Source organism: Podarcis bocagei (assembly GCF_964188305.1).
Source record: "Podarcis bocagei genome assembly, chromosome: 13".
Lineage (NCBI taxonomy): Eukaryota > Metazoa > Chordata > Lepidosauria > Squamata > Lacertidae > Podarcis > Podarcis bocagei.
The window spans coordinates 19,366,110-19,388,295 of record NC_138138.1 but is presented as its reverse complement, the minus strand read 5'-3'; the positions used below and the strand labels follow the sequence as shown (position 1 = coordinate 19,388,295).

Below are 22,186 nucleotides of genomic sequence, written 5' to 3'. Positions count from 1 at the left end.
ATTCCTCACTCCCTATGCCACTCAATAATTTCATAGAATTGTAGACTTGGAAGGGTCCCTGAGGACCATTTACTTCAACCCCCTACAATGCACAAGTTCATTCTTGATTTGTTAAGATACAGGAGTAGCACAAAAGTAATGCAAACCACCCGTGGCAGATCCCTCTAGCCACTGGAAATCCTATCCTACCACCTCTCTGGCTTTTTAGATTTTACTAGGCCATGATCACAAAGTTACAAGGATATCTTTGCAACAACAGGGACAATAAACTTTTTTCTAAAAATAGTAGCTGAATTCTGAACCCAATTCCACGTTTTGCACCTCTATGATCTGCACGCCCTGCAGTATATACATCATCCTCAGTTTAAGAGTGAAAGCTCAAAGTTCTACCATAAAGACTGAGGAGACACCTCATGGTATCACCAACCATACTGTTGTTAACTCACACTGTTATGGTTTAAGACAATGGGGATTTTTTTTTTTTTTTGGCATTCAACTAGGTTCTCCTCAGAGTAGAACCACTGAAATTAATGGACCTAATTTAGCCGTGTTCGTTAATTTCGGGTCTAACTCTGAGTAAACCTTAACTGAATACCATGGATAAGTCAGTAGAGTATAAGACTCTTAATTTCAAGATTGTGGGTTGGAGTTCTACTTTGGGCAAAATGTGTCCTGCACTGCAGGGGGTTGGAAAAGATGACCTTTTGGGTCTCTTCCAACTCTACAGTTCTATGATTCTACATTGCAATGGGAACCTGGAAGAATGCACCCCACCAAACAGCTCCATGAGTTTGACTGAGCCTTGCAATTTGATCTCTTTCTCCTCAATGCACGGGACACCCTGCCCCCAAGAAGGCCAGGATACCCAAGGTATTCCAGAAAGCCCAGCTGCCACAAAAATCTATTTTTTTAAAAATTAAGAAACAAGTTTCCAGTCACCTTGGTTGGCCGTTTCCCCCCAAGAGCACCTGTCTCCCAGAGAATGCAGCAGCGTCTCTGTGCAACAACCTCCGGTATTATTTGTGCAAAGACATGTTTTCATTGCGCCAAAAAAGCACAGCCAAGACAGAGGAGTTTGTGCAGCCTGGATTTCACCTCACACCTGCCCACTCCTCACTTCTTTACGGGGGGTGGGGGGAGTTCTATCCGTAGAAAAAAGGGAACCCAGGTGATGGAAGTAAAATGGTACGGTTCTTACTCACCTCATCCTTACAACGCAGAAATGTGTGGTACTTGTAGTGGTGAAGGGAATGGTACAGAGTGTAGAAAAAGGACTTCTCCACCTCCACACTGAATTCCTGTCAGCAATAAGGGTGAAGAAATAACAGGGAGAAATCACTTACAAGAAATCACAGCCCACTGCTCACAAGATCCTCCATTTCACCTACCCGAAGTACCTCAGAATCATACCGTTCCCTCCCTAAATGTTTCACAATAATCAATAAGTCCGCCTGCCCTTGCTCATTACTATCTCTTCCCTGGCAGCCATGTCTTCCACTTCTGCCTCTGCAAAGTTAATTTCTCCCTCCTGTTGCTATGGCATCTTCACCTCAGCGCCCAGAACTTCCTGCAGCGGTAAGTCAATGCAGTGCCCTCCGGTTGCTGTGGGACTCCAACACCCATCAGCCACAGCCAGCGTGGCCAATCATCAGGGATGGTGGGAACTGGAGTCCCAGCAACTTTTTGAAGGGCTACCCCTCAGCCCAGAGGTTGCCAATCCATGATGCCTGCAAAGGCCTTCACTGGCACCCTCTGGAAGGGACCCCAGACTCATAGAAAAGGAAAATCTCTAGCCCTCCGAGAAAGAAAGCTATGTTGCAAAATGTGCAAGTACCCCCCTTTTTAATAACAATTTATTAATTCTCCAAAAATAACAATACGGAAAAAACAGAAAAAAATCATAACCAAATTAATCCATACATTTTCAGTCAACTTCCCTCCACTTCCCCTCTTGGTTCCATTATAAAATACTTGTTTAAGCACGTCCATAAAACCTTATATACTTAACAACCCAATTTTAAAACCTTCATCTTATTACAAGTGACTTTTAAAAGTTACACTAATGTAAAAATCTGTACACAAAGCTTAAAAGATATGCCTCGAACAATTGCCCTTTTTTGTAATAATTTGTCCTGCATAGTTCAGTAATTGATTTTGCCACTCTTCTTCTGTATCTTCTTTTATGTTCTTTGGCTGAGGCTTCTTCCTTGCATAGGGGCTGGCTGGTCTTGGCCTGGCATCTAGTCTTGCATATCGGAACAGAGTCTTTCGTTCAAACAATCCATCAAGTCCTGTACATCGCAATGCATTATTTTTTTTAAATGTACAAGTACCCTAATCAGTTTATGTAAAATTAGCCAGCCTGGCTTCTTCTGCCTTTCAGAGTCGTTAGCCAATGAGTGAAGTTAAGAGCTGTGATTGATAACTGAGCAGCTTGGACGACAGGCAAGAGGAATTCCTCAGGTCCTAAAGAGCTTCTGTTCCGGCCCTGCCACCCTCCCTCCCCACCTTTAAGTGCAATTTTCTTGCTTCTCTCCTATTTTCTAGTAGTCCTTTCTAGTAGCCCTTTCTTTTTATCTAGCAACCAAGATACATCTTTCCTGTGGTGGGTTCGTCTGAGATCATGCATTCCCTAGAAGTTGTTTTCTGAAAATACTACTTAACCGTAAGTGTGGCTATTAAAGAATCCCATCTCCCTTTATTCCCCTCTCCTGGCACACACCACAGATCATAATCTGCTCCAAGGCCACCTTCTTCCCCTCTCCTGCTCCCTCCCTACGATGGAAACGGCCTTCTTGCCGAGCTGCCCACCACCCTTCCAGAACACCTTCCCTCCCACACAAGGCCTGCTCTGAACTTCTTAACCCTCTCTTATCCTTGACAGCTGCTGTTGCTTCACTGAATTTCACCTTCTTTTCCTTTGCTCATTTTTCTTAAGACTGCATGCTTCCCATGCAAAAAAGAAAAAAAAGGCAAATGCAAAATGTGAAATACTGGCAGAGTGACTCAGGTGTGTCTGCTGCTGTGCAGGCACTCCTTAAAAATTCCTTGTATGGTTAACTTACAATACAAGGCCACACAGGTGTACTTCATAAGCATGTCTCTCTGTTTTTAATGCAGCTTACTGCCAGGTAAGGGATGTGGGTGGCGCTGTGGGTTAAACCACAGAGCCTAGGGCTTGCTGATAAGAAGGTCAGCGGTTCGAATCCCCACGACAGGGTGAGCTCCTGTTGCTCGGTCCCTGCTCCTGCCAACCTAGCAGTTCGAAAGCACGTCAAAGTGCAAGTAGATAAATAGGTACCGCTCCGGCGGGAAGGTAAACGGCGTTTCCGTGCGCTGCTCTGGTTCGCCAGAAGCGGCTTAGTTATGCTGGCCACATGACCCGGAAGCTGTATGCCGGCTCCCTCGGCCAATAAAGCGAGATGAGCGCTGCAACCCCAGAGTCAGTCATGACTGAACCTAATGGTCAGGGGTCCCTTTACCTTTACTGCCAGGTAAGCGGGTGCTGGACAGCAGTCTAGGCTTTGTTTTAAGGTTTTGTGCCTTTAACAGCTGTGCCTCCACAATCAGGCCTAGCAGGACATGGCTGACTCCCCACTAGGGGTGGGAAACAGCAGCGGTGACAATATTGTGTTATGTCACACACTCCTTGGCAGCCATGTTGCAGTACTCCATGGCAGCCGTTTTGTGACTGGCACCCTCAGCAATCACACAAGATTAGGAATGTGCCTACTGGTCCGAAAAGACTGGTGATAGCTGCCTTAGCTTACAGATGGTTAATATTCAAGATTCTACACCTCCCTAGCCCTGACCGAGGCCTGAAATGAGTAGAATGACAAGGGAATTACCGTATTTTTCGCTCTATAACACGCACCCGACCATAACACGCACGTAGTTTTTAGAGGAGGAAAATCCGTAGGCATGCCACCCGTAGGCATTTCCTCCATAACACGCACAGACATTTCCCCTTACTTTCTAGGAGGAAAAAAGTGAGTGTTATGGTGCAAAAAATACGGTAAATAGCAGAACTCAAAGGTGGTTTGATAGGATGTTCTATTTCAGACTGGAGTGGGGGGTGACATCCAATTTCCTTTGGAACTCCCTCCTGTTATTTATTGGGAAGCATCTGCTGAGGACTCTCCTCTTTCAACAAAACTTTCAAGCAGTTTTTTTTTACTTCAGTTTGTATCTGTACTGGATTTCAAACTGCTTCTATTTATGCAATTGGGGCAACAGTTCTTACATATGCAATTGCTTTATACATATTTTCATTGTACAGTGAAATTGCCTTGAGATGCTTCATAGGAAGAGATTAATGAATTTAATTGACAATAATATTCAAACCCCTCCCAACATTTCAAAAATGAAACAATTCCCTGCAAGTGGAAAGGCAGTGGGGGTGAACTAGAATCCTGTTTCCCTAATTAGTTATTTTACCTGCAGGGAATTTTCTTAGGAAGGGAAATATTCCAACAATATGATCTCTGCCTGCCATCTGAAGTGGTGCAATCCAGCTTATCCTCTTCCATGTGTCCATCAGGCCCATGCTTCCTCACTCACCCCCCTTTATTCCCCTCTCCTGGCACACACCACAGATCATAATCTGCTCCAAGGCTGCCTTCTTCCCCTCTCCTGCGATCTTGTTGCTCCCTCCCTACGATGGAAACGGCCTTCTTGTCTCTATGCCGAGCCGCCCACCACCCTTCCAGAACACCTTCCCTCTCACAAGGCCTGCTCTGAACTTCTTAACCCTCTCTTATCCTTGACAGCTTCTGTTGCTTCATTGAATTTCTCCTACTTTTCCTTCCTTTGTCCAATTTTCTTAAGACTGCATGCTTCCCATGGTAAAAAGAATAAAGAAAAAAAATGAGAGCTTTTCCACAGACTTCTGGTTGGTGATGGTGAGAACAGGACTGATCAGGCAGGCTTTTCTTAGGTTCTTATGATCACACTACTTTTGCAGGCAGCAAAGAGCAGAAAACGACAACAGTAGCAAAAAACCCAACAGGCATTCTTGTGGCCGAAACCAAGAACGAGAACGGTGAGAAAGAACTATATTCAAGTTTGCAAAAACCCCTTATTTATTTTTCAAAACTGAAAGTGGTGAGTTCTGAACATTTGCTCCCTTGAGGATGTTTTAATTCCTCAGAGCCGGAAATGAGAGATACAGACTAAATGAGAAATTCCTTAGAGTTCTGTGGTTTGAAGATGCAGTGCTCAATGGTTCTCATTTCCAAAATAAAAATATAAATATGTTTCAACACACTGTGGGTTCCTGGTGTGTAATCAAAATGGCATATTTTAGAGATTTTCATGCCTTTTTTCTTCCAAATACAAGCAGCGAAGCACAGGATGTGGATGCTATTAATTTTGTTAATGCAGTCTGGTTGCATCCAAGAAAAAGAGTGGTGTGAAGAGGGAGGGTTTTGTCTGCTCCTTAGTTTGGAGTGAGCTCCCCTGGGTACATTTTGCAGGGGAGAAATGGCTGCAGGATTTCCCCTTAAATATGTACACTGAACCAGGACGGTGCACTCACTTTTGTGCACATGCAGGTACAGATGAAAACAGACTTAGCCCGTTTGTCCATCCCTAGACTGAGATGCATGCCATGCTCTGAATTTTTAAGGCACAAAGGCATGAGGAACTAGAGACCCCACCACCATCATTGCTTGCTGGTTAGAAGAAGGGAGTCTCCTATAGCCTGGACAGCTGAAGACTTGCATGCTGGTGGTTTAAAAATCCATTGTGGTGGAATTCCTGATGGAAGGGAAGCCATCACACTGTCAGCTTTGCTGAGCAGTGCACTGCTGGGGTGGGGTTGGGGTGAAGAAATAACAACAGGTCTTTGGGATGGACTTTGCACTTCACACCTTTGTGCTCCACTACAGAGCTGACCCGCTTGTATAAAACAAAGGCCTCCTTTGGGAGATGGGCGCCATAAAAAGTTCTGTTAAAATGTTAAGTTGGTGTTCCAGAGTGAGCACCGTCCGGGCACAGAACCTCTTTTGGGGCACCCCTTGCCCATCTGGCTTGCTTGATTAAATGAGAAAGAAAAGTCAACACTCTCCATTTCCATTTTGTTCGCTGATGGGAGCATAGGGCCCTCTCATATGCTAAAATGGGAGGTTTTCTCTCCCTCCCCTCAATTCCAGTTAGGGCCTTTAGGGACTGCGCTTCTGCACTTCCTGGTTTCCCTCTTTTGTCTCTTGCCTAAGCCACTGCACGGTTTCCATTCAGAGTTTTCTGTCCATGCCTTCAGACACAGGAAGGAAGAGCGACTGATGCGAGATTGCACTCCAAGCACTGGGCAACTGCATTTTTGGGAGGGTGCTGGAAAATCTTCATTAGACATCCCTAGCACTCTACATAACAGAACTACCATACCCAAGTAACAGGAGAGCAAGAGAGCTGGGGAGGGAAAGAAAGAGAAAGAGAGGCAGACAGAAACCATGGCATGGCTTTAAACAGTGTCAATATTCTCTTCTCTTGGATGAATATTTGAACTGTTAAGATTTTTCTTGGAAGTTATAATTCTATTGCTATTAATCTAATTCTATTATTAATTCTAATTCTATTATTCTAGAGGAAACAGACCACAACCCCCTGGCTTAGTGTTTTGTCTGAACCAGGGATAATGACTTGTTCCACTCCCAACAAACCACGATTTGTAGCCTAGGTTTGCTCCTGACGTACTACTTGTGATTTGCTAGGAGTGACATGAACCACATTCCCTGGTTTGGGCCTAACGTTAAGCCAGTAGTTGTAGTTTGCCTCCTGCAAGCTGGGAGGAGCAGAGTGATTCATTCGGGCACAGTAAGCTATGGTTTACAGTTTACCATGGCACGCAAACGTGGCCAATATGCTGCAGTTGGTAGAGATTCAGACTAGGAGTGGGGAGAGCCAGGTTCACATCATTATGAAGCTCTCCCTGGGTGACCTTGAGCCTCCCTATCTTTCTCTGATTCAAGTCTACCTCACAGGGCTGAGAGGATGAAACAGGAAGAGAGGGACTCTCTCTCCCACTCAAAAAAAAAAAAAAAAAAAACAGCATCTAGAACCATACTCAGTGTTGATCTGTTTGCTGCAGGTCCTTGATTCCATCTTGGCTCCCACCTACCTGCTGTTTGGATACATTCTTCTTGAGTTTGTTGAGTGTCTTGCGGTTGTAAGGTTCGCCCCCTAGGCGCAACTTGACTGTGGTGTCGCACGTCTCGGTGTGGAGTTGGGGGAACGTGTGGAGAGCCTCCTGCATGACGGACAAAAATATTCACTGTGAGACAGCAGATTTCACATAACCTGTGGCTGTCAGACTGACCTCCTGTGTCAAAAAGGGCCAGAGGTAGTTTATGTGGTATAGTGCTAAAAATGTAATTAGGAACTATGAGCCTCTGTATTGAGTAAGATACCAATATAACATAACAGTATCTCAGGCCATGTTGCTAAATGAAAAGTCTGGTGTCGTTACTTTCACGTTTTATTTCTTTATTTTTAATTTTTATGATGCTTAGTAATGCTGGTTGAGGATTAACAAATGCTGATTATATACGGATATTCCCTGACTTTACTTCACTTTCACTCCTAAGGGGTCAACAACAACTTTATAAGCTCCTCAATGGCATCAATGAACTCAGAAATTTGGGGAACCATCACCTAAGCCACAGTCGCACAACAAATCTTCCGGACTTCACTCTCTCATGGTTGTTGTGAAGGTAAATTGGAAGGAAGTATCCAAGACAGGCCTTAGCAATAGAGAAAACTACATATCTAAAATAGGCATTTCTACACAATGCTATCTCAGGCAGGGTGTGGGACGAAGCGTTAAACATTTTCCACTTGCCCCATTTCCATACCTGTAGCGACGGATTAAGAGATACTCTCTTCAGCACCTTTTTCTTGTGATCGTTCAATATCCCATCAATCTTTCGCATGGGCGGAAGATAAAGTTCATCTGCGGGAGGATTGACAAAAGAGATTTTAAGCATCACACACAGTGTCCTTGGTGGGTATTTCAGTGGTCACTTTTGGCCCCCAGTTATGGAGCACTCCTTGCAGAAGCTTGCCTGACATCCACAGTGTGTTCTTTCCAGCATCCGAGACTGTTCTAACCTCCCAGGGCTTTAAAAACCATGTTTTGGTTGGTGTTTCCTTAAAAGCAAATGAATCATCTCAATGCGTAGCTCTTGTAGTTTTCCTCGCTGCTCTTGGGTCACGTTTTTAACTCCTATGATTTATATGACCCTTTGCCCAAAGATAGTGACTATAACTCCCATTAGCCCCAGCCAGCACATGCTTGGGAAAGGCCAATTTATATTTTAATTTGGTTGCAGCTTTGTAAATCAGGATGGGGAGATAGTGGCTTGGATTTCAAATTTATCGTGGGCTCTTATCATACACTGGTAAAAAATGCAAGAAGGGCCTTTACACTCGTCAGAACTCGGCTCTGCCCTTGCCGGCCCTGGAAGGAGCCTTTAAAAAAGTCCCATATGCTCAGAGACTTTGCACCTGTTCATTGGGGGAGATAGGAAGCTCATAATAATAATAATAATAATAATAATAATAATAATAATAATAATAATAATAATAATAATTTATTATTTGTACCCCGCCACTCTGGGCGGCTTCCAACAAAGATGAAAAATACACTAAAATGTCACATATTAAAAACTTCCCTGAACAGGGCTGCCTTCAGATGTCTTCTGAATGTCAGGTAGTTGTTTATCGCTTTGACATCTGATGGGAGGGCATTCCACAGGGCGGGCCCAGAGCACTTGTTCTTTAGACGTCCCTTTTATGAAGAGGCACATAGTAAGACCATTGATCCCCTAATGGTGAGGCTCGCTGACCTCCCGGAAAAGCAAAAATTTGACCTTTTCCTGTTAGGCAAAGATCAGAAGACGACCCTGATGGTTGCCAGATTCTGTGTACAGATCTGTAGGCGCAGACCATCTCCCGACTCAAGCTAGTCCGTTAGGAAAATCCCCAAACTCAGTTCCATGGATGACTCTGGGCCAGTTTATTTTAAAGTTTTAAGTGTCTATATGCTTATCGCATTTATAAATTTTTAATTTATTGTTGTACATTGTTTTAATTGTTTGTTTTCCTTCTGTGACTGTATCCCCAAGTGTGTTATATAAGCTGGTCTCCGACTGCAATAAATTATCTATCTCTACACTGGTATATTTTTAAATGTTACTGTAGTTTTCACTAAGTAATTTTTCTAGGCCCTTAACAAGTATCGAACACAAACAAACCTGCGACTAAAGCCAGAAATGTCTAGCATTTTGCACTAAGGGGATCCAATTTTCTGCAGTCAGAATTCTGTGGAGAAGGGGAAGTCACAGAAAAATATTTAAAATGCTGCATTTGCTTTCTGATGGTGCAAGAACTCCTGGGCAGGATCTGACTTCCTTGAAAGGAGCTGCTTGTGCTACACATTAATAAGAGAATCATTTCACTTTAAGGAAAACGCTTCTTGTCTTCTTGTATTTAGTCCTTTGATTCCTCTGAGAAGCTGTGGCAACATACAGTGGTGCCTCGCAAGACGAAATTAATTCGTTCCGCGAGTTTTGTCGTCTTGCGATTTTTTTCGTCTAGTGAAGCACGGTGTCGGGAAAGTTTTGGAAAAGCTTCAAAAATCACCAAAGTCTTTAAAAACCTCAAAAAAAAGGCTACCACACCGCGTTCTATGAGTTGCTCCTCGAAGTCAAGTTGCAACTGTATTAACGGTGTTAAGAAAAAGGAAACAAACTTGCAAGACGTTTTCGTCTTGCGAAGCAAGCCCATAGGGAAAATCGTCTTGCGAAGCAGCTCAAAAAACAAAAAAACCTTTCGTCTAGCGAGTTTTTTGTCTTGCGAGGCATTCGTCTTGCGAGGTACCACTGTAGCTCTCCTTTCTAGCCCCAGAGAAGCATAAGGCTTTAACCTGCAAGAGGTCAAAGCTGTGATTAAACTGTGCAACAGCTTTGGATTGAAGCACAGGCCTGGTAGCCAGAGGCGACATGGAAATTTAATGTGAGGGAGTGAGCTGGTAGATGAGGAGTGGATCTCTCTGACCTGCCTCTGCGCCTACCAAACGGAGCAATTTCTGCATTTTTAAGTGGTCATGCTAATTGTTCATTTGCTCAGGCAGAATTTGGTGGGAAAGTGGCATGCAAACAAATATCTGATGGTGGTGGTGGTGGAAGAAGGCTGGCAAAGGAGGGGAGCCACTGTCAGTATGATTTACAAACTCACCCAGACAGCGTCTGCATAAAGTCCCCACACCTCTCACCCTCACAGTCAAGAGAGAACTAGCAGAGTGACCAACCAAACCCCAACTGCCAGTTTCCAACTGCCAGTTTCCAACTGCCACCTCCTTTCTCTAGCACCAACTATTCTTTGTGAAATACATTCCCAATGACAGTACCATCTATTCTTTGTGAAATACACTCCCAATGAAACTACATTACAAATTCTAAAAGCCACTTTCCTCCTGCATAAAAATGCAGAGGTGCTGGAGGATGAACAGAGCCCTCAGTCCCCTTCTCAGGAAGCCCCTAGCAGGCTAGTAAAACATTTTACGTGGACTAGTACATTTTGTGGGCTTGTTTACAAGGCTGCTGTGCAGTGTGAAATCTGGCATCTTTATGCAGTGTTTTAAAACCATTATTTACTTATTATTTATTTACAAAAAAGGCTTATTGTTTGTTTGTTTGTTTATAAACAGTAACTTCACTGCAATGCAACACCAAGGCAGCCCATGAGATGCGGAGGTTCCTGAGTCAATTCTACAACAGTAAACCTATTAAAACAACAACCCATGAAGGTATCAGCTAAGTAGCTGGCCTAGGCCTTAAAACAGTGGCTTCCAAACTCCACCCACCCACCACCTCACAGATCACTTGAGAATTGCTGGTGGACTTGAAGGACCACTTAATGATTTACACACACACACACACCCCGCCCGTTGTAGCAATTGCAATTCTTAATGGTATTCTTATTGGCCTTTTAATTTCTTACACTGTATTTTGCTGTACTGCAGTCTGCATTCTTCACAGACAGGCCGCAGGCAGTGTTCAAAACTCCCATTGCCCTAGGCACGTTTTGCAACAGGGAATTTCATTAGGGTGAGCAGTTTCTGAGTTCTGGGCGCAGTACCGCGCCTATGATTTCAGATTAAAACTGCAGAGTGGAAGGAAAGAAGGACCCTTTTCTGCCTCCCAACTTCCAGCTACTCTCTGAAGACTGGAGAAGAGACCTTTAAGAATATTAGGGGGTGGGCAGGGGAAGGACTAGACCATATGAAAAATGAACATAATATTTTAGCTGCAGTTCATTCATTTTCAGCTTCGTATTCTTTATATATATATATAAAAGTGTGCCTCGGCATTCTGTTGTTTAAGGTGCTGCAGGCCTTCTGAATGAAGCTGAAGGCAAGACCACCGTTTGGTAACCCCTGCCTTAAAGAATTTAATGTTGAAAGAAGGGCAAACTTACAGCCTTTACTATGGCAACGAAGAAAAGGAAAGCCTATCATTCAGGCAGCTTCAGAGTTTTCCAAGCAAGCATCTCTACAGGGAGCAAAAGCCTCTGGGCCTCCAAGAGGCCAACAATGACATAACAGAGATGAGCAGCTCAGCCCTGCTGGCAGAGAAAGGAAGGAGGAAGCGCAGGGCTCCAGAGATCTCCCAAGGACTGGCCAATTTTGAGCAAATAAACTCTGCCATTTGTGGGGGCAGGCGACTGACCCACAGGGCCGATCAATATACCACCATTCACGAATGCGCACCGTTTGTATCCTCAAGAGCTTGGATCATGTCTGGGTCGAGGGCAGTGCTGACCAGCATTTCCACGTAGCTGCGGTACATCTCCTTCATAGCTCGCGTGTTCAGAATACGGCCCGTCGGCACACGCTCTAGATAGGAGATGGAGAGTTAGCTTAGCATTTATTTAAGGCACGAACATCCCGGGCTTTCCTAAAAACGTTCTGAGGCAGCTGATATAAAAACGACACACAATGAAAGGGCAGGGGAAAGTTACAAATAAAATAACGGAAGAGAGAGCGCAGTCCAGCTTTCATTCTAACTGCACCGGAATTTCCCCCCAACTTGGCACTTCAGATACAGTGGTACCTCTGGTTACGTACTTAATTTGTTCCGAAGGTCCGTTCTTAACCTGAAACTATTCTTAACCTGAAGACCACTTTAGCTAATGGGGCCTCCCGCTGCCGCCGCACGATTTCTGTTCTCATCCTGAAGCAAAGTTATTAACCTGAGGTAATATTTATGGGTTAGCAGAGTCTGTAACCTGAAGCATATGTAACCTGAAGCGTATGTAACCTGAGGTACCACTGTACTACTTTTCGTATTCATTTATTTATAACAGTATTTTAAAGTGTGTTTTTTCTGGGCAAGTCCATTTAGGGACAGGGGGATTCCTTCTTTTACTCCTCCCTCCTCACCATCAAGGTCTTTATAAGAATCTCCCTCAGTCTGTCTCCAGGGTCACTAGGAAGACACCAACACCAACACACACAATGTGTGGCTCTCTGAACCTTTAGCTTTTCAGACATCATTGACTAAAGCTCCCATCAGCCGCAGCAAGCGAGGTCAACGGCTTGTGGGAGGTGTAGTTCAGACGGCAAAAGGTTCCTCGCACCTGCTCCACCTTTGCAGTTTCGTCGCACGTTGTTTCCAAGGCCCTTAACTTGGATCCAGGGAGAACTCAAGGACTGCTCAGTGCCTAATCTCCCTGCTCGATCACCAAGGTCACTGAGAGAGTTGTGGTTAGTTGTGCTCCCCGGGTATTCAGTACTGTGGGCCCTTCCCTGCCAAACCTTCAGGCGCCTGGCAACGACTTTTATCTCAGCAAGTCTCTTAAAGTGCACTCTTCTGATTTTATGGCTGATTTAAACTGCTAAGATTCTAACTATGGAGAGCTCAGTGATACAGCATTTGCCTTGCATGCAGCAGGTCCCAGATTCAATGCCTGACATCTCCAGGTGGGGTTGGGGAATGTCCCCAGCATGAAACCGTGCAGAGCTGCCACCAGTTAGTGTAGCTAATACTCTGGAGCCAGTGTGTGGTATATGGTTAGAGTGTTGGGATTGTGACCTGGGAGGCCGGGGTTCAAATCCCCACTCAGCCGTGAAGCTTGGGGCCAGTCACCGTCGCTTAGCCTATCCTACCCTACAGGGTTGTTGTGAGGATGAAACGGGGAGAAGCAGAACCATGTACACCACTTTCTGATCCTTGGAAGGAAAAGGCAGCATATAAATGTAATAAAGAAGGGAGATGTTCTCTCCTTTGTATCTATTTGAAAACTCATTGTACACTGCTTAGAAACTGCAGTGCTAAGTAAGTAAGTGGCAGCAAGTAAATAAGTAAGTAAGTAAGTACCATATATACTCAAATACAGTGGTACCTCGGGTTACATACGCTTCAGGTTACATACGCTTCAGGTTACAGACTCCTCTAACCCAGAAATAGTACCTTGGGTTAAGAACTTTGCTTCAGGATGAGAACAGAAATCGTGCTCTGGCGGCACGGCAACAGTAGGAGGCCCCATTAGCTAAAGTGGTGCTACAGGTTAAGAACAGTTTCAGGTTAAGAACGGACCTCCGGAACGAATTAAGTATTTAACCCGAGGTACCACTGTATAAGCCGACCCTAATATAAGCTGAGGCACCTAATTATACCACAAAAAACTGGGAAAACTTATTGACTCGAGTATAAGCCGGTTCACCACACCACAAACCTCCTGGTGGGCCGTAGTGTGGGCGCGCGCATGCACACATGGCAGAGGGCGCTTCTCTCTCTCCCCCCCCCCAGGCCCTCCTGTCCCCCTGCCACCTAGGGTGCTGCCAAGAGGCAGAGGCTGCTGGTGGCAGCGGCGGAGGAAGAACAAGCAGCTCGAAAGGGCTGCTTTTGGGCTACTCGTTCCTCCGCCGCCGCCAACAGCGGCAAAGGCGGAGGAGGAGGAAGGAGCAGCCCGAAAGGACCCTCACTCAAGTATAAGCCGGGGGGGGGGGGGCTTTTTCAGCATTAAAAATGTGCTGAAAAAGTCGGCTTATACAGTGGTGCCTCGCAAGACGAAATTAATCCGTTCCGCGAGTCTCTTCGTCTTGCGGTTTTTTCGTCTTGCGAAGCACGGCTATTAACGGCTTAGCAGCTTTAAGAAAAAGGAAACAAACTCGCAAGATGTTTCGTCTTGCGAAGCAAGCCCATAGGGAAATTCGTCTTGCGGAACGACTCAAAAAACGGAAAACTCTTTTGTCTTGCGCGTTTTTCGTCTTGCGAGGCATTCGTCTTGCAAGGTACCACTGTACTCGAGTATATATGGTAAGTAAGTAAGTAAACAAACAAACACCAGGCTGTCATAGAAATTGGTTGGAAGGGACCCTGAGGACCATCTAGTCCAATGTTTCCCAACCTTTGGTCTCCAGCTGTTTTTTTTGGACTACAACTCCCATCATCCCTAGCTAGCAAGACCAGTGGTCAGGGATGATGGGAACTGTAGTCGAAAAACAGCTGGAGACCCAAGGTTGGAAAACACTGCTCTAGTCCAACCCCTTGCAATGGAGGAATATGCAACTGATCCTTCTGGGAATCGAACTTGCAACCTTGGTGTTATCAGCACCACTCTAACTAACTGAGCAATCCTTCATGAATTTCTCTCTCTCCCTCTCTCTCCCTGAGCTTTCAAGTCAAAAGGCTCTCTCTTCAACTCTACCATGGACAGTTTCTCCCCTCAAAAACTCTCTGTGGGCCCACAACTCAGTTCAAGGACCGCCTCGTCTTCCGGCACCAATGGATGCCAGGCTGCATCAGTCTACTCACCCTCCTCGCTCTGCTGGTCAGGGCTGGAATCTGAGTCAGAGGAGGACGCTGCCTCAGCAAGCCATTTTTTCCTCTTCTTGGGAGGGGGCTCAGCTTTCACCTTGGCTGGCTTAGGCTTGGGTTTCGACGCTCCGCCGGCTGGGGAAGCTTTTGCGGGGACGGGAACAGGGGGGTCAGTTTTCTCCGCCTTGGGGGGCTTTTCTACTTTGGCCACTTTTTCCGCCTTGGGGGGCTTTTCAGACTTCTCGACCTTGGGGGGCTTTTCCAGCTTCGGCGCTTTCTCGGCCTTGGGGGGCTTCTCGGCTTTGTCCGCTTTTTCGGCCTTGGGGGGCTTCTCAGCCTTGGGGGGCTTCTCGGCCTTCTCAGCCTTCTCCGGGACTTCCACCTTCTCAGGCTTCTCAACTTTGGGCAGCACCGGGGTCTTGGGGCCAGACGCCTTGGGCTGGCTCTGTCTCCTGCAGCAGGACAGACATAGCCGTGAGATCCAAATATAGGCTCTGCCTCAGGGGCTAGGTTTGCTGAGGCGCCTGTGTGTATGTGTGTGTGTTGGGGTGCAAGGGAGGCTTTAAGGGGAAAAGGAGAAGCGGGGCGACGGAGGGCTGGGGAGCTGAGAGGACAAGGCTGGCCTTATATACTGTCAAGTCTGTGAAAAGAAGGAGTGTTTGCTACCATCCGATTCACAGTTCAAGCTGGAGTCACGAGGCAGCGGGGAACAGGCCGTGGCACAGAAAATCTCAGGATAGTGAGGAAGGCAGTCATGGTATACCCCAAGCACAGGCAAACTCGGCCCTCCAGATGTTTTGGGACTACAGCTCCCATCATCCCCAGCTAACAGGACCAGTGGTCAGGGATGATGGGAATTGTAGTCTCAAAAAAATATCTGGTGGGCCGAGTTTGCCTATGCCTGGAATAGCTCATTCCTTTGACAGGTGGAAGAGGCGTGGTATGGAGTCAGTTTCATGACTAGGCAGGTGAGAAAACAGAGAGGCTGAGCTCTTTGCTCCTTCAGGTGAGGAGCTAAATACTCTCCCGCGTGTCAGGTGAAATAACTGTAGAAATAGAGGGTGGCAGTGGAGGTAAAGGATCTGAGAAAAAATCTCTCCCAGGCATGTCACCTGAACAGTTTAATACAGGGGAGGGGTTATTTGTGGGGAGGTGTGTTTTTCGGCCATCGAACTCGCAATTCTAGAAAAGGGGCACTTCACAAACTGGAATAAATCAACGTGAGGAAGTGGCTCGAAGGCTTTTTGGTGCTTCTCTGCGAGTGGAACTGGCCTCTCATATGGGAGACACACCCCCCCCCCCCCCGCTTCCTGCTCCTTTACCTGACAGCTTGGAGGGGCCGGTGCCAAGGCTTCTTGGAGCAGACGCGGACGTAATCCTTCTTGTTGATGTTCTCCAAGAATTTAACGTAGAGGCGCTGGTACCGGTTCTTGGCATCGCCAAAATAGCCCAGATACTGAGGGGGGACAGGGAAGGAAGGAATTGAATATCAAAATGGGGATGGCGGGGAGAGAATGTCTGCAACACAGCTCTTTTCCACCTCCAGAAATAATGAGGTGATACACAGCAGAAAAACCCAATCCTTCGCCCACAATATCAGTCAGTTCAAGCGGATTTACTTCCCTCAAGCACAAAAAAGTATTTCTGCCTCTGGCTTACCTCATACCCTTGAGGTGTATATTTTTAGGAACTGCCTTATTCTTATGATTGGAAGTTGTTTAATATTATTCATACAGAGAAGTGATGGCTAAAAGAGAGAGACCTGGGTGGGAGACAGGTCAGAGTGAGTTTTCCTCAGGGTGTGAGGCTGAGAAAGGTGGAAGCTTTTTCAGGTGAGAGTTGTATGTGGGTTGAAGATTAAGGTTCCTGCTTGGCAGGGGGTTGGACTAGATGGCCCTTGTGGTCTCTTCCAACTCTATGATTCTATGATTCTAAGGTTTAATTATGATACGAGGGCTAGATATATATATATATATTTGTTTTACCACGATTATTATTATTGGTGTTATTTTTAATGTTCCTTCTTTCTCTGCTTCTTCTCTTCTTCTTTTTACTCAGAGAAAGAGTATCTTTTCTTGTTTTTCCCCTCTTTTCCTTTTGTCTTTCTGATTTTCTTTATTCCAAATATTATTTTACTGTATTGTGAAAACTTTAATAAAATCTTGTGGGGGGTGGGTGAGGGAAGTTGCTTATTATTATTATTATTATTATTATTATTATTATTATTATTATTATTATTATTCCTGTTGTTGTTAATCGTCCGCCCCTCACCCAACAGTTTTAGGTTTTAATATTGTGTTTTAATGTCGTCACCTGCCCTGGAAACTTAATGTGAAGGGCAGACAATTAACAACAACAACTTTATTTATTTAAATATTTATTATCCACTCTTTGTTGCTAAAAGTAATACCAGAGTAGGGTTGCATCAAAACTTTTAATCAGGAAATGCTATAACACAGCAATGCTAATCAATAAAATAAAGGCAATAGGGAAAAAATTCTGCCACAGCCGTGGCAGAAACATGCTGAAATGGGAGTGGAGAGAGAAACTTATTGGTATGGAAATATGTATTTCCTCAGCAGTGGGAAGAGAAAGAAAAGAAGGGATATACAAAATGGTAGAGGTGCTGGTGGTTAAAACCCAGAAATCAAGCCACTGTGCCAAATACAACTGCGTAAAGCTCATGTAGACCTCCCACCTCTGAAGTTCTTTTGCCTACATTCACCGAAAGTACGATTTTTTGCATGGTGAGCGAGCAATGGGGACACTTACATTGCTGGTTGCGCAAAATTGTCGCTGCCCATCCTTTATTTCAGGGGTGAACTTCTGGAGCAAAGCTTTCTGAACCCGCCAGATTGGCGGCGGCTCCCGCCCAGTCTGAAGAGCGAGCTGCAGGAGGGCAGAGAAAGGGGTGATGGTACCAGGGATGCAAAGAACTCCAAACCAGCCTAGCTGCTGTGATGCAACTACTCTGCAGATAAGAAGCTCTGCTGGATCAGGCCAAAGGCCCACTTAGTCAAACATCCTGCTCTCACAGCGGCTGACCAGACACACAAGGAAAGCCCGCAAGCAGAATCTGAGGGCATCAGCAACCCTCTTTGCTTGTGATTTACAGCACATGGTTATAAGCCCAACTTGTGTAAGCCTATTTAGTCTAGTCCCTCAGAAGGGAGACTAGTGTCAGATCCAATGTAACATTTTGATTTTAAGCATTATTATGATTTTTTTTAAAAAGCTCAAACTAAAACTTACCCAAGAGTAAGAATTCAAGACACTGAAATACGTGAAACGCTTGAAAATGTCACTCACATTTTATGCTTTTAAGGCTTTGTTTCTGCTCCAAGCCCAGAAAGATAATAATATGGCCCACTTTGATCAATGAATAGAAGATACGGTAAAGGTAAAGGAGCCCGGACTGTTAAGTCCAGTCAAATTTGATTATGGGATGCAGCACTCATCTCCGCTTTCAGGCCAAGGGAGCCGGCGTTTGACTGCAGACAGCTTTTCTGGGTTGTGTGGCCAGTGTGACTAAACAGCTTCTGGCGCACGGAAATGCTATTTACCTTTCCGCTGCGGTGGTACCTATTTATCTACTAAGCTGGTATGCTTTCGAACTGCTAGGTTGGCAGGCGCTGGGACAAAGCAACGGGAGCTCACCACGTCGGGTGGATTCGAACTAACGACCTTGCGATCGGCAAGCCCAAGAGGCTCAGTGGTTTAGACCACAGCGCCACCCGCAACATAGGAACGGACTTGCTTTTCAACGCAGATTGTGCATGGCTAAATATAATGTTATTTGGAATGCATTTATAAAAATTATGACTTGCTAATAACTGTATACTCACTGTAGTAACAGCAGTACTTCTTTACCAACATATATTGTATTACAATCTCAAGCACTTTTTCCTTTCTTGCTTTATTCCTCGCTTCTTTATTTGTTCACTGAAAATTTTCTCAATAAATTAATAATAATAATAATAATAATAATAATAATAATAATAATAATATCTCCTTAACGCACCTTGAGGGCCTGAACGTCCTCCACGCGGATGACAAACTCATCGCGCTCTCGGAAGATCCCTTCCCCACCGCTCTCTGCCTCCTCTTCGTCCGTCTCTCCACAAATGGCCGCCGTCTCCTGCTTCTTGGCAAGGTGAAGAGGCCGTGTGTCCTCAGGGTCCTCGGGCTCAGGAGACGCCTGAACAGGTGGCTCCTCGGGGACAGGTGGAGCCTCCTTGGGCGAGGGAGCTGGGGAGATGGGCGGCGGGGGTAGCTCTGGCTGGACATCTGCCTCCACTGAGGGAGCTGGGCTGGGGATTTTCTCCTCCACGGGTGGCACATCTATGGTGGTGGGGGAAGTGGCAGGGGTTAGTAAGCAAGCAAGAACAGAAATCCACCTTACTCAGCAGTGGCCTCCTAGCTGGGGAGTGGTCTCCCCAGAAAGTCTTGCCTGACACCTTCACTATAGTCCTTCTAGGGTCAGGCAAAGACCTTTTTATTCACCTAGAACAGGGATATGGTCCTCCAGCTGTTGTTGGACTACAACTCCCATCAGCCCCAGCAAGAATGGCCAATCGTCAGGATGGTGGAAGTTGTAGTCCTGCAACACCTGTAGGGTCACAAAGACTCCTCACCTCCGCCCTAGGCTTTTTAATTAATTGTGGTTTTAAATCAGGACTATGCCATGCTGGCTGTATCATCAGAAAGGGTGAGTTGGCTGGTGTGTTTTTTATTTGTTTCTTCGATGGTTTTTAATTATTATACACAGCATTTTTAAAGCGTTGTTTTCCTTGCAAGATGCCCAGGGAGTATTTATTGATGCAAAGCTACATCAATCAGTTAAAGAAATGGGTACTTTGGAATTTAATTTACCAATCCTCCCTGCAAACCATGCACATATATACTTGTAACTTGGGGTCACACCTCACACATATGATGAAGTAGACTGCAATTCATGAAAAATTCTGCCATAATAAATTCATCAGTCTTTAAGATCTATGCCAGCGGAACAGGATCCCATGAGAGGTGGTGGATTCTCCTTCCTCGGACGGAGGTTTTTAATCAGAGGCTGGGTGGCCAATTGTTATGTATGATCTAGCTGAGATTCCTGAATCGGAGGGAGCTGGACTACATGACCCTTGGAGTCCCTTCCAACTTTACAATTCTGTGTTTCTATGTGCATTCCTTATGTTATTCTTTTCAGAATGGAACATTTTTCAGAAGAAAAGTTTAGTAGTGGAAAATCCCCCAGAAAGTTTTCTTTTTTAAAAATAATAAAAATAATAATAATTTTTATTGATTTTCCAGTAAAAATCCCCCAGAAAGTTTTCTGCCTGGAACTGGATTGGTAAATGTGTTCCCTTTTATGCTGACAAGAGCAGGGCCTTCTTGATTATTATTTTTTACTTCACATCAATACTGCATTAAATTATCTAGAGTTTGAGTTTTGAGGTGGGGTGGTGCTTGGGTCTTGGGGGAAAGAGAAACGTAATTTGGTAAGTAGACAGGTTATTAGGAAAATATAAGGGAGCATGTGTGCAGTGTGTAGAAACTCAGATACATAATCTAATCACCAAATGGCACCTTAAACCTAGGCTATGGTCAATTCAAACTTCAAAGAAATATTTCAGATCCCTCTCTAAGTGACATTTTGCTTTTCCTGGTTGCCAACCTGGCATCCAAAGCTGTGTGGTTGCAATTGCACCCATGCCAGGTGCAAAAAGCGCCTGGCTAATTTCTAACACCGCTGCGTGCAGCAGAAAGGCATTTGATCAGGAAGAATGTCTACATTCAGGATGCAAGAACTGTTGAAAGAATGCAGAAAAAAATGCATGCTAAATATCAGATGGAAGTCTATCTTGCTCAGAAACTAATGCCCTCCCGAAATCAAGATAGGTTATGTAAATCAGGAGAGAAACAATGGCCCGGGACCCAACTCAAGGTTTGGACAGGGGACTGGCGCTCACCATTGGGTTCTCCCTCCTTGCGGTCGGTGGGGTCGTAGAGCGCCGAGATGGCTGAGGAGATGCTCTTCTGGAGGTCCTGGTTCTTGCTGACGGAGTCCTCCTCGTCGGACGAGAAGGAGGGCAGGGTCTCCAGGTTGCGCTTCAGCTCCTCATCCAGCCGCTTGCAGGGGCTGGTGCAGCTCATCACGAGCCCGGCAGGGTCCCCTTCGGGCCCATCCAAGCCGCCAGGCAGCATCGGGGGCGCCATGCTGAAGGGAGGCGGTGGCTGGGATGAGGAGGATGAGGATGTGGCCGACGGGGGACGGGGCGTCTTGGAGGGGCTGCCTGAAGGCGCAACCATGGTAACCGCCGTGCCGGGGGCCCCGACTGTGGCGGCCGAGGAGGTGGAGGAGGCAGAGGAAGGCAGCGTCTGACGCTTGCCCGACTTAAGGAAGTCCAGGAAGGAGGCCATGAACCCCGACTTCATTTCAGGCTGCTTCTCTTCCACTTCTTTGATCTTCTGTTTGATCTTCTCTCGGGTCTGGCTGCTATCCAGACTGCTCTCTTGAGCGGGCTGATGAGATGGGGTGGAAGCCTCCAACTGAGACCCCTCCAAACCTTTGGGGACTGGAAGTTTGATCTGAGGAAAAGAGAAGGGACAGGAATTGGGGGAGGGGAGGAGGAGTCTCGGGGAGACTTCCTGGACTCGCCCCCCGATGTTGGCTTTGCGTCTTGTCTTAACCGACCTCCGGTTTTCTCTCTCCTTTTTATTTTATTTTTAGGGTTTCACCATTCACCAGCTTTCTGGACCCACCATTTTCCAACCAAATCAAGATACATTTTGCATATATCTTCACCATTTATTCTGCTTCCAAAATTATGGGTTTCTGAGAGCTCTGGCTTGGTTTTTTTGTTTTTTGTTTTGAAGGAGCTGGGTGGCAGATGGAAAGGGAACAGAGTGAGAGAACTGCAGGATGCCCAGGAGTCAGCTCACATAAGAAGGAAGCGAACAACAGGAAAGCTCTGTGCGGCACTGGAAGCCACCCTATGGCCAACTGGAAGTCCCACCCTGCTCATCTCTGGCTTTGAAGCCACCCCACTGTAGACACAGCCTATTTTCTCCACTCACACGAGGACTAGAAACCAAATTTTTGAAAAACAAAACCTGAAATCCACTAGGTACCACATTCAGCAACCAATTCTGTGCTTGAGTAAAATGCGTGGCTTGCTCAAACACAGATCTAGCAACCGGCTAGCTCGCCTCACTCACTAGTCCTTGAAACACGCACAATGTTCACACACTCCCAAGACATCAATCTGGGATCCCCACCATCTACCAACCCTGCCATCCTGTCCTAGTAGCATCCTGCACTCTAGAAACCCAAATGCATGTGCTAAGAAACAGCCATGCTTATGTTAAGT

The 22,186-nt window shown here is 45.7% G+C and overlaps 1 protein-coding gene and 2 long non-coding RNA genes across 4 annotated transcripts in view; 1 reads left to right on the top strand and 2 right to left on the bottom strand.

The window, feature by feature from the left end:
* PRR12 (proline rich 12) overlaps window positions 1-22,186 on the bottom strand; it is a 50,147-nt gene that overhangs the window by 5,519 nt on the left and 22,442 nt on the right. The window contains exons 5-14 of one of the 2 annotated variants that reach the window (XM_081166010.1): window positions 20,786-21,404; window positions 18,841-19,160; window positions 17,592-17,708; window positions 16,142-16,275; window positions 15,157-15,271; window positions 14,817-15,102; window positions 11,768-11,893; window positions 7,851-7,948; window positions 7,118-7,246; window positions 1,203-1,298 (exon numbers count right to left, since the gene is read on the bottom strand). In XM_081166010.1, coding sequence (XP_081022136.1) covers window positions 1,203-1,298; window positions 7,118-7,246; window positions 7,851-7,948; window positions 11,768-11,893; window positions 14,817-15,102; window positions 15,157-15,271; window positions 16,142-16,275; window positions 17,592-17,708; window positions 18,841-19,160; window positions 20,786-21,404 — 2,040 coding nt within the window. Of the gene's footprint in view, window positions 1-1,202; window positions 1,299-7,117; window positions 7,247-7,850; window positions 7,949-11,767; window positions 11,894-14,816; window positions 15,272-16,141; window positions 16,276-17,591; window positions 17,709-18,840; window positions 19,161-20,785; window positions 21,405-22,186 lie in introns of both variants that reach the window. The other variant, XM_081166009.1, reaches the window with a different exon arrangement.
* On the bottom strand, window positions 293-1,194 carry LOC308571483. The gene is made up of 2 exons (XR_014001480.1): window positions 797-1,194; window positions 293-701 (listed from the first exon to the last, which is right to left on the bottom strand). It is a non-coding gene; the product is annotated as an uncharacterized lncRNA (long non-coding RNA).
* LOC308571382 lies at window positions 9,254-11,761 on the top strand. The gene is made up of 3 exons (XR_014001357.1): window positions 9,254-9,513; window positions 9,873-10,542; window positions 11,382-11,761. It is a non-coding gene; the product is annotated as an uncharacterized lncRNA (long non-coding RNA).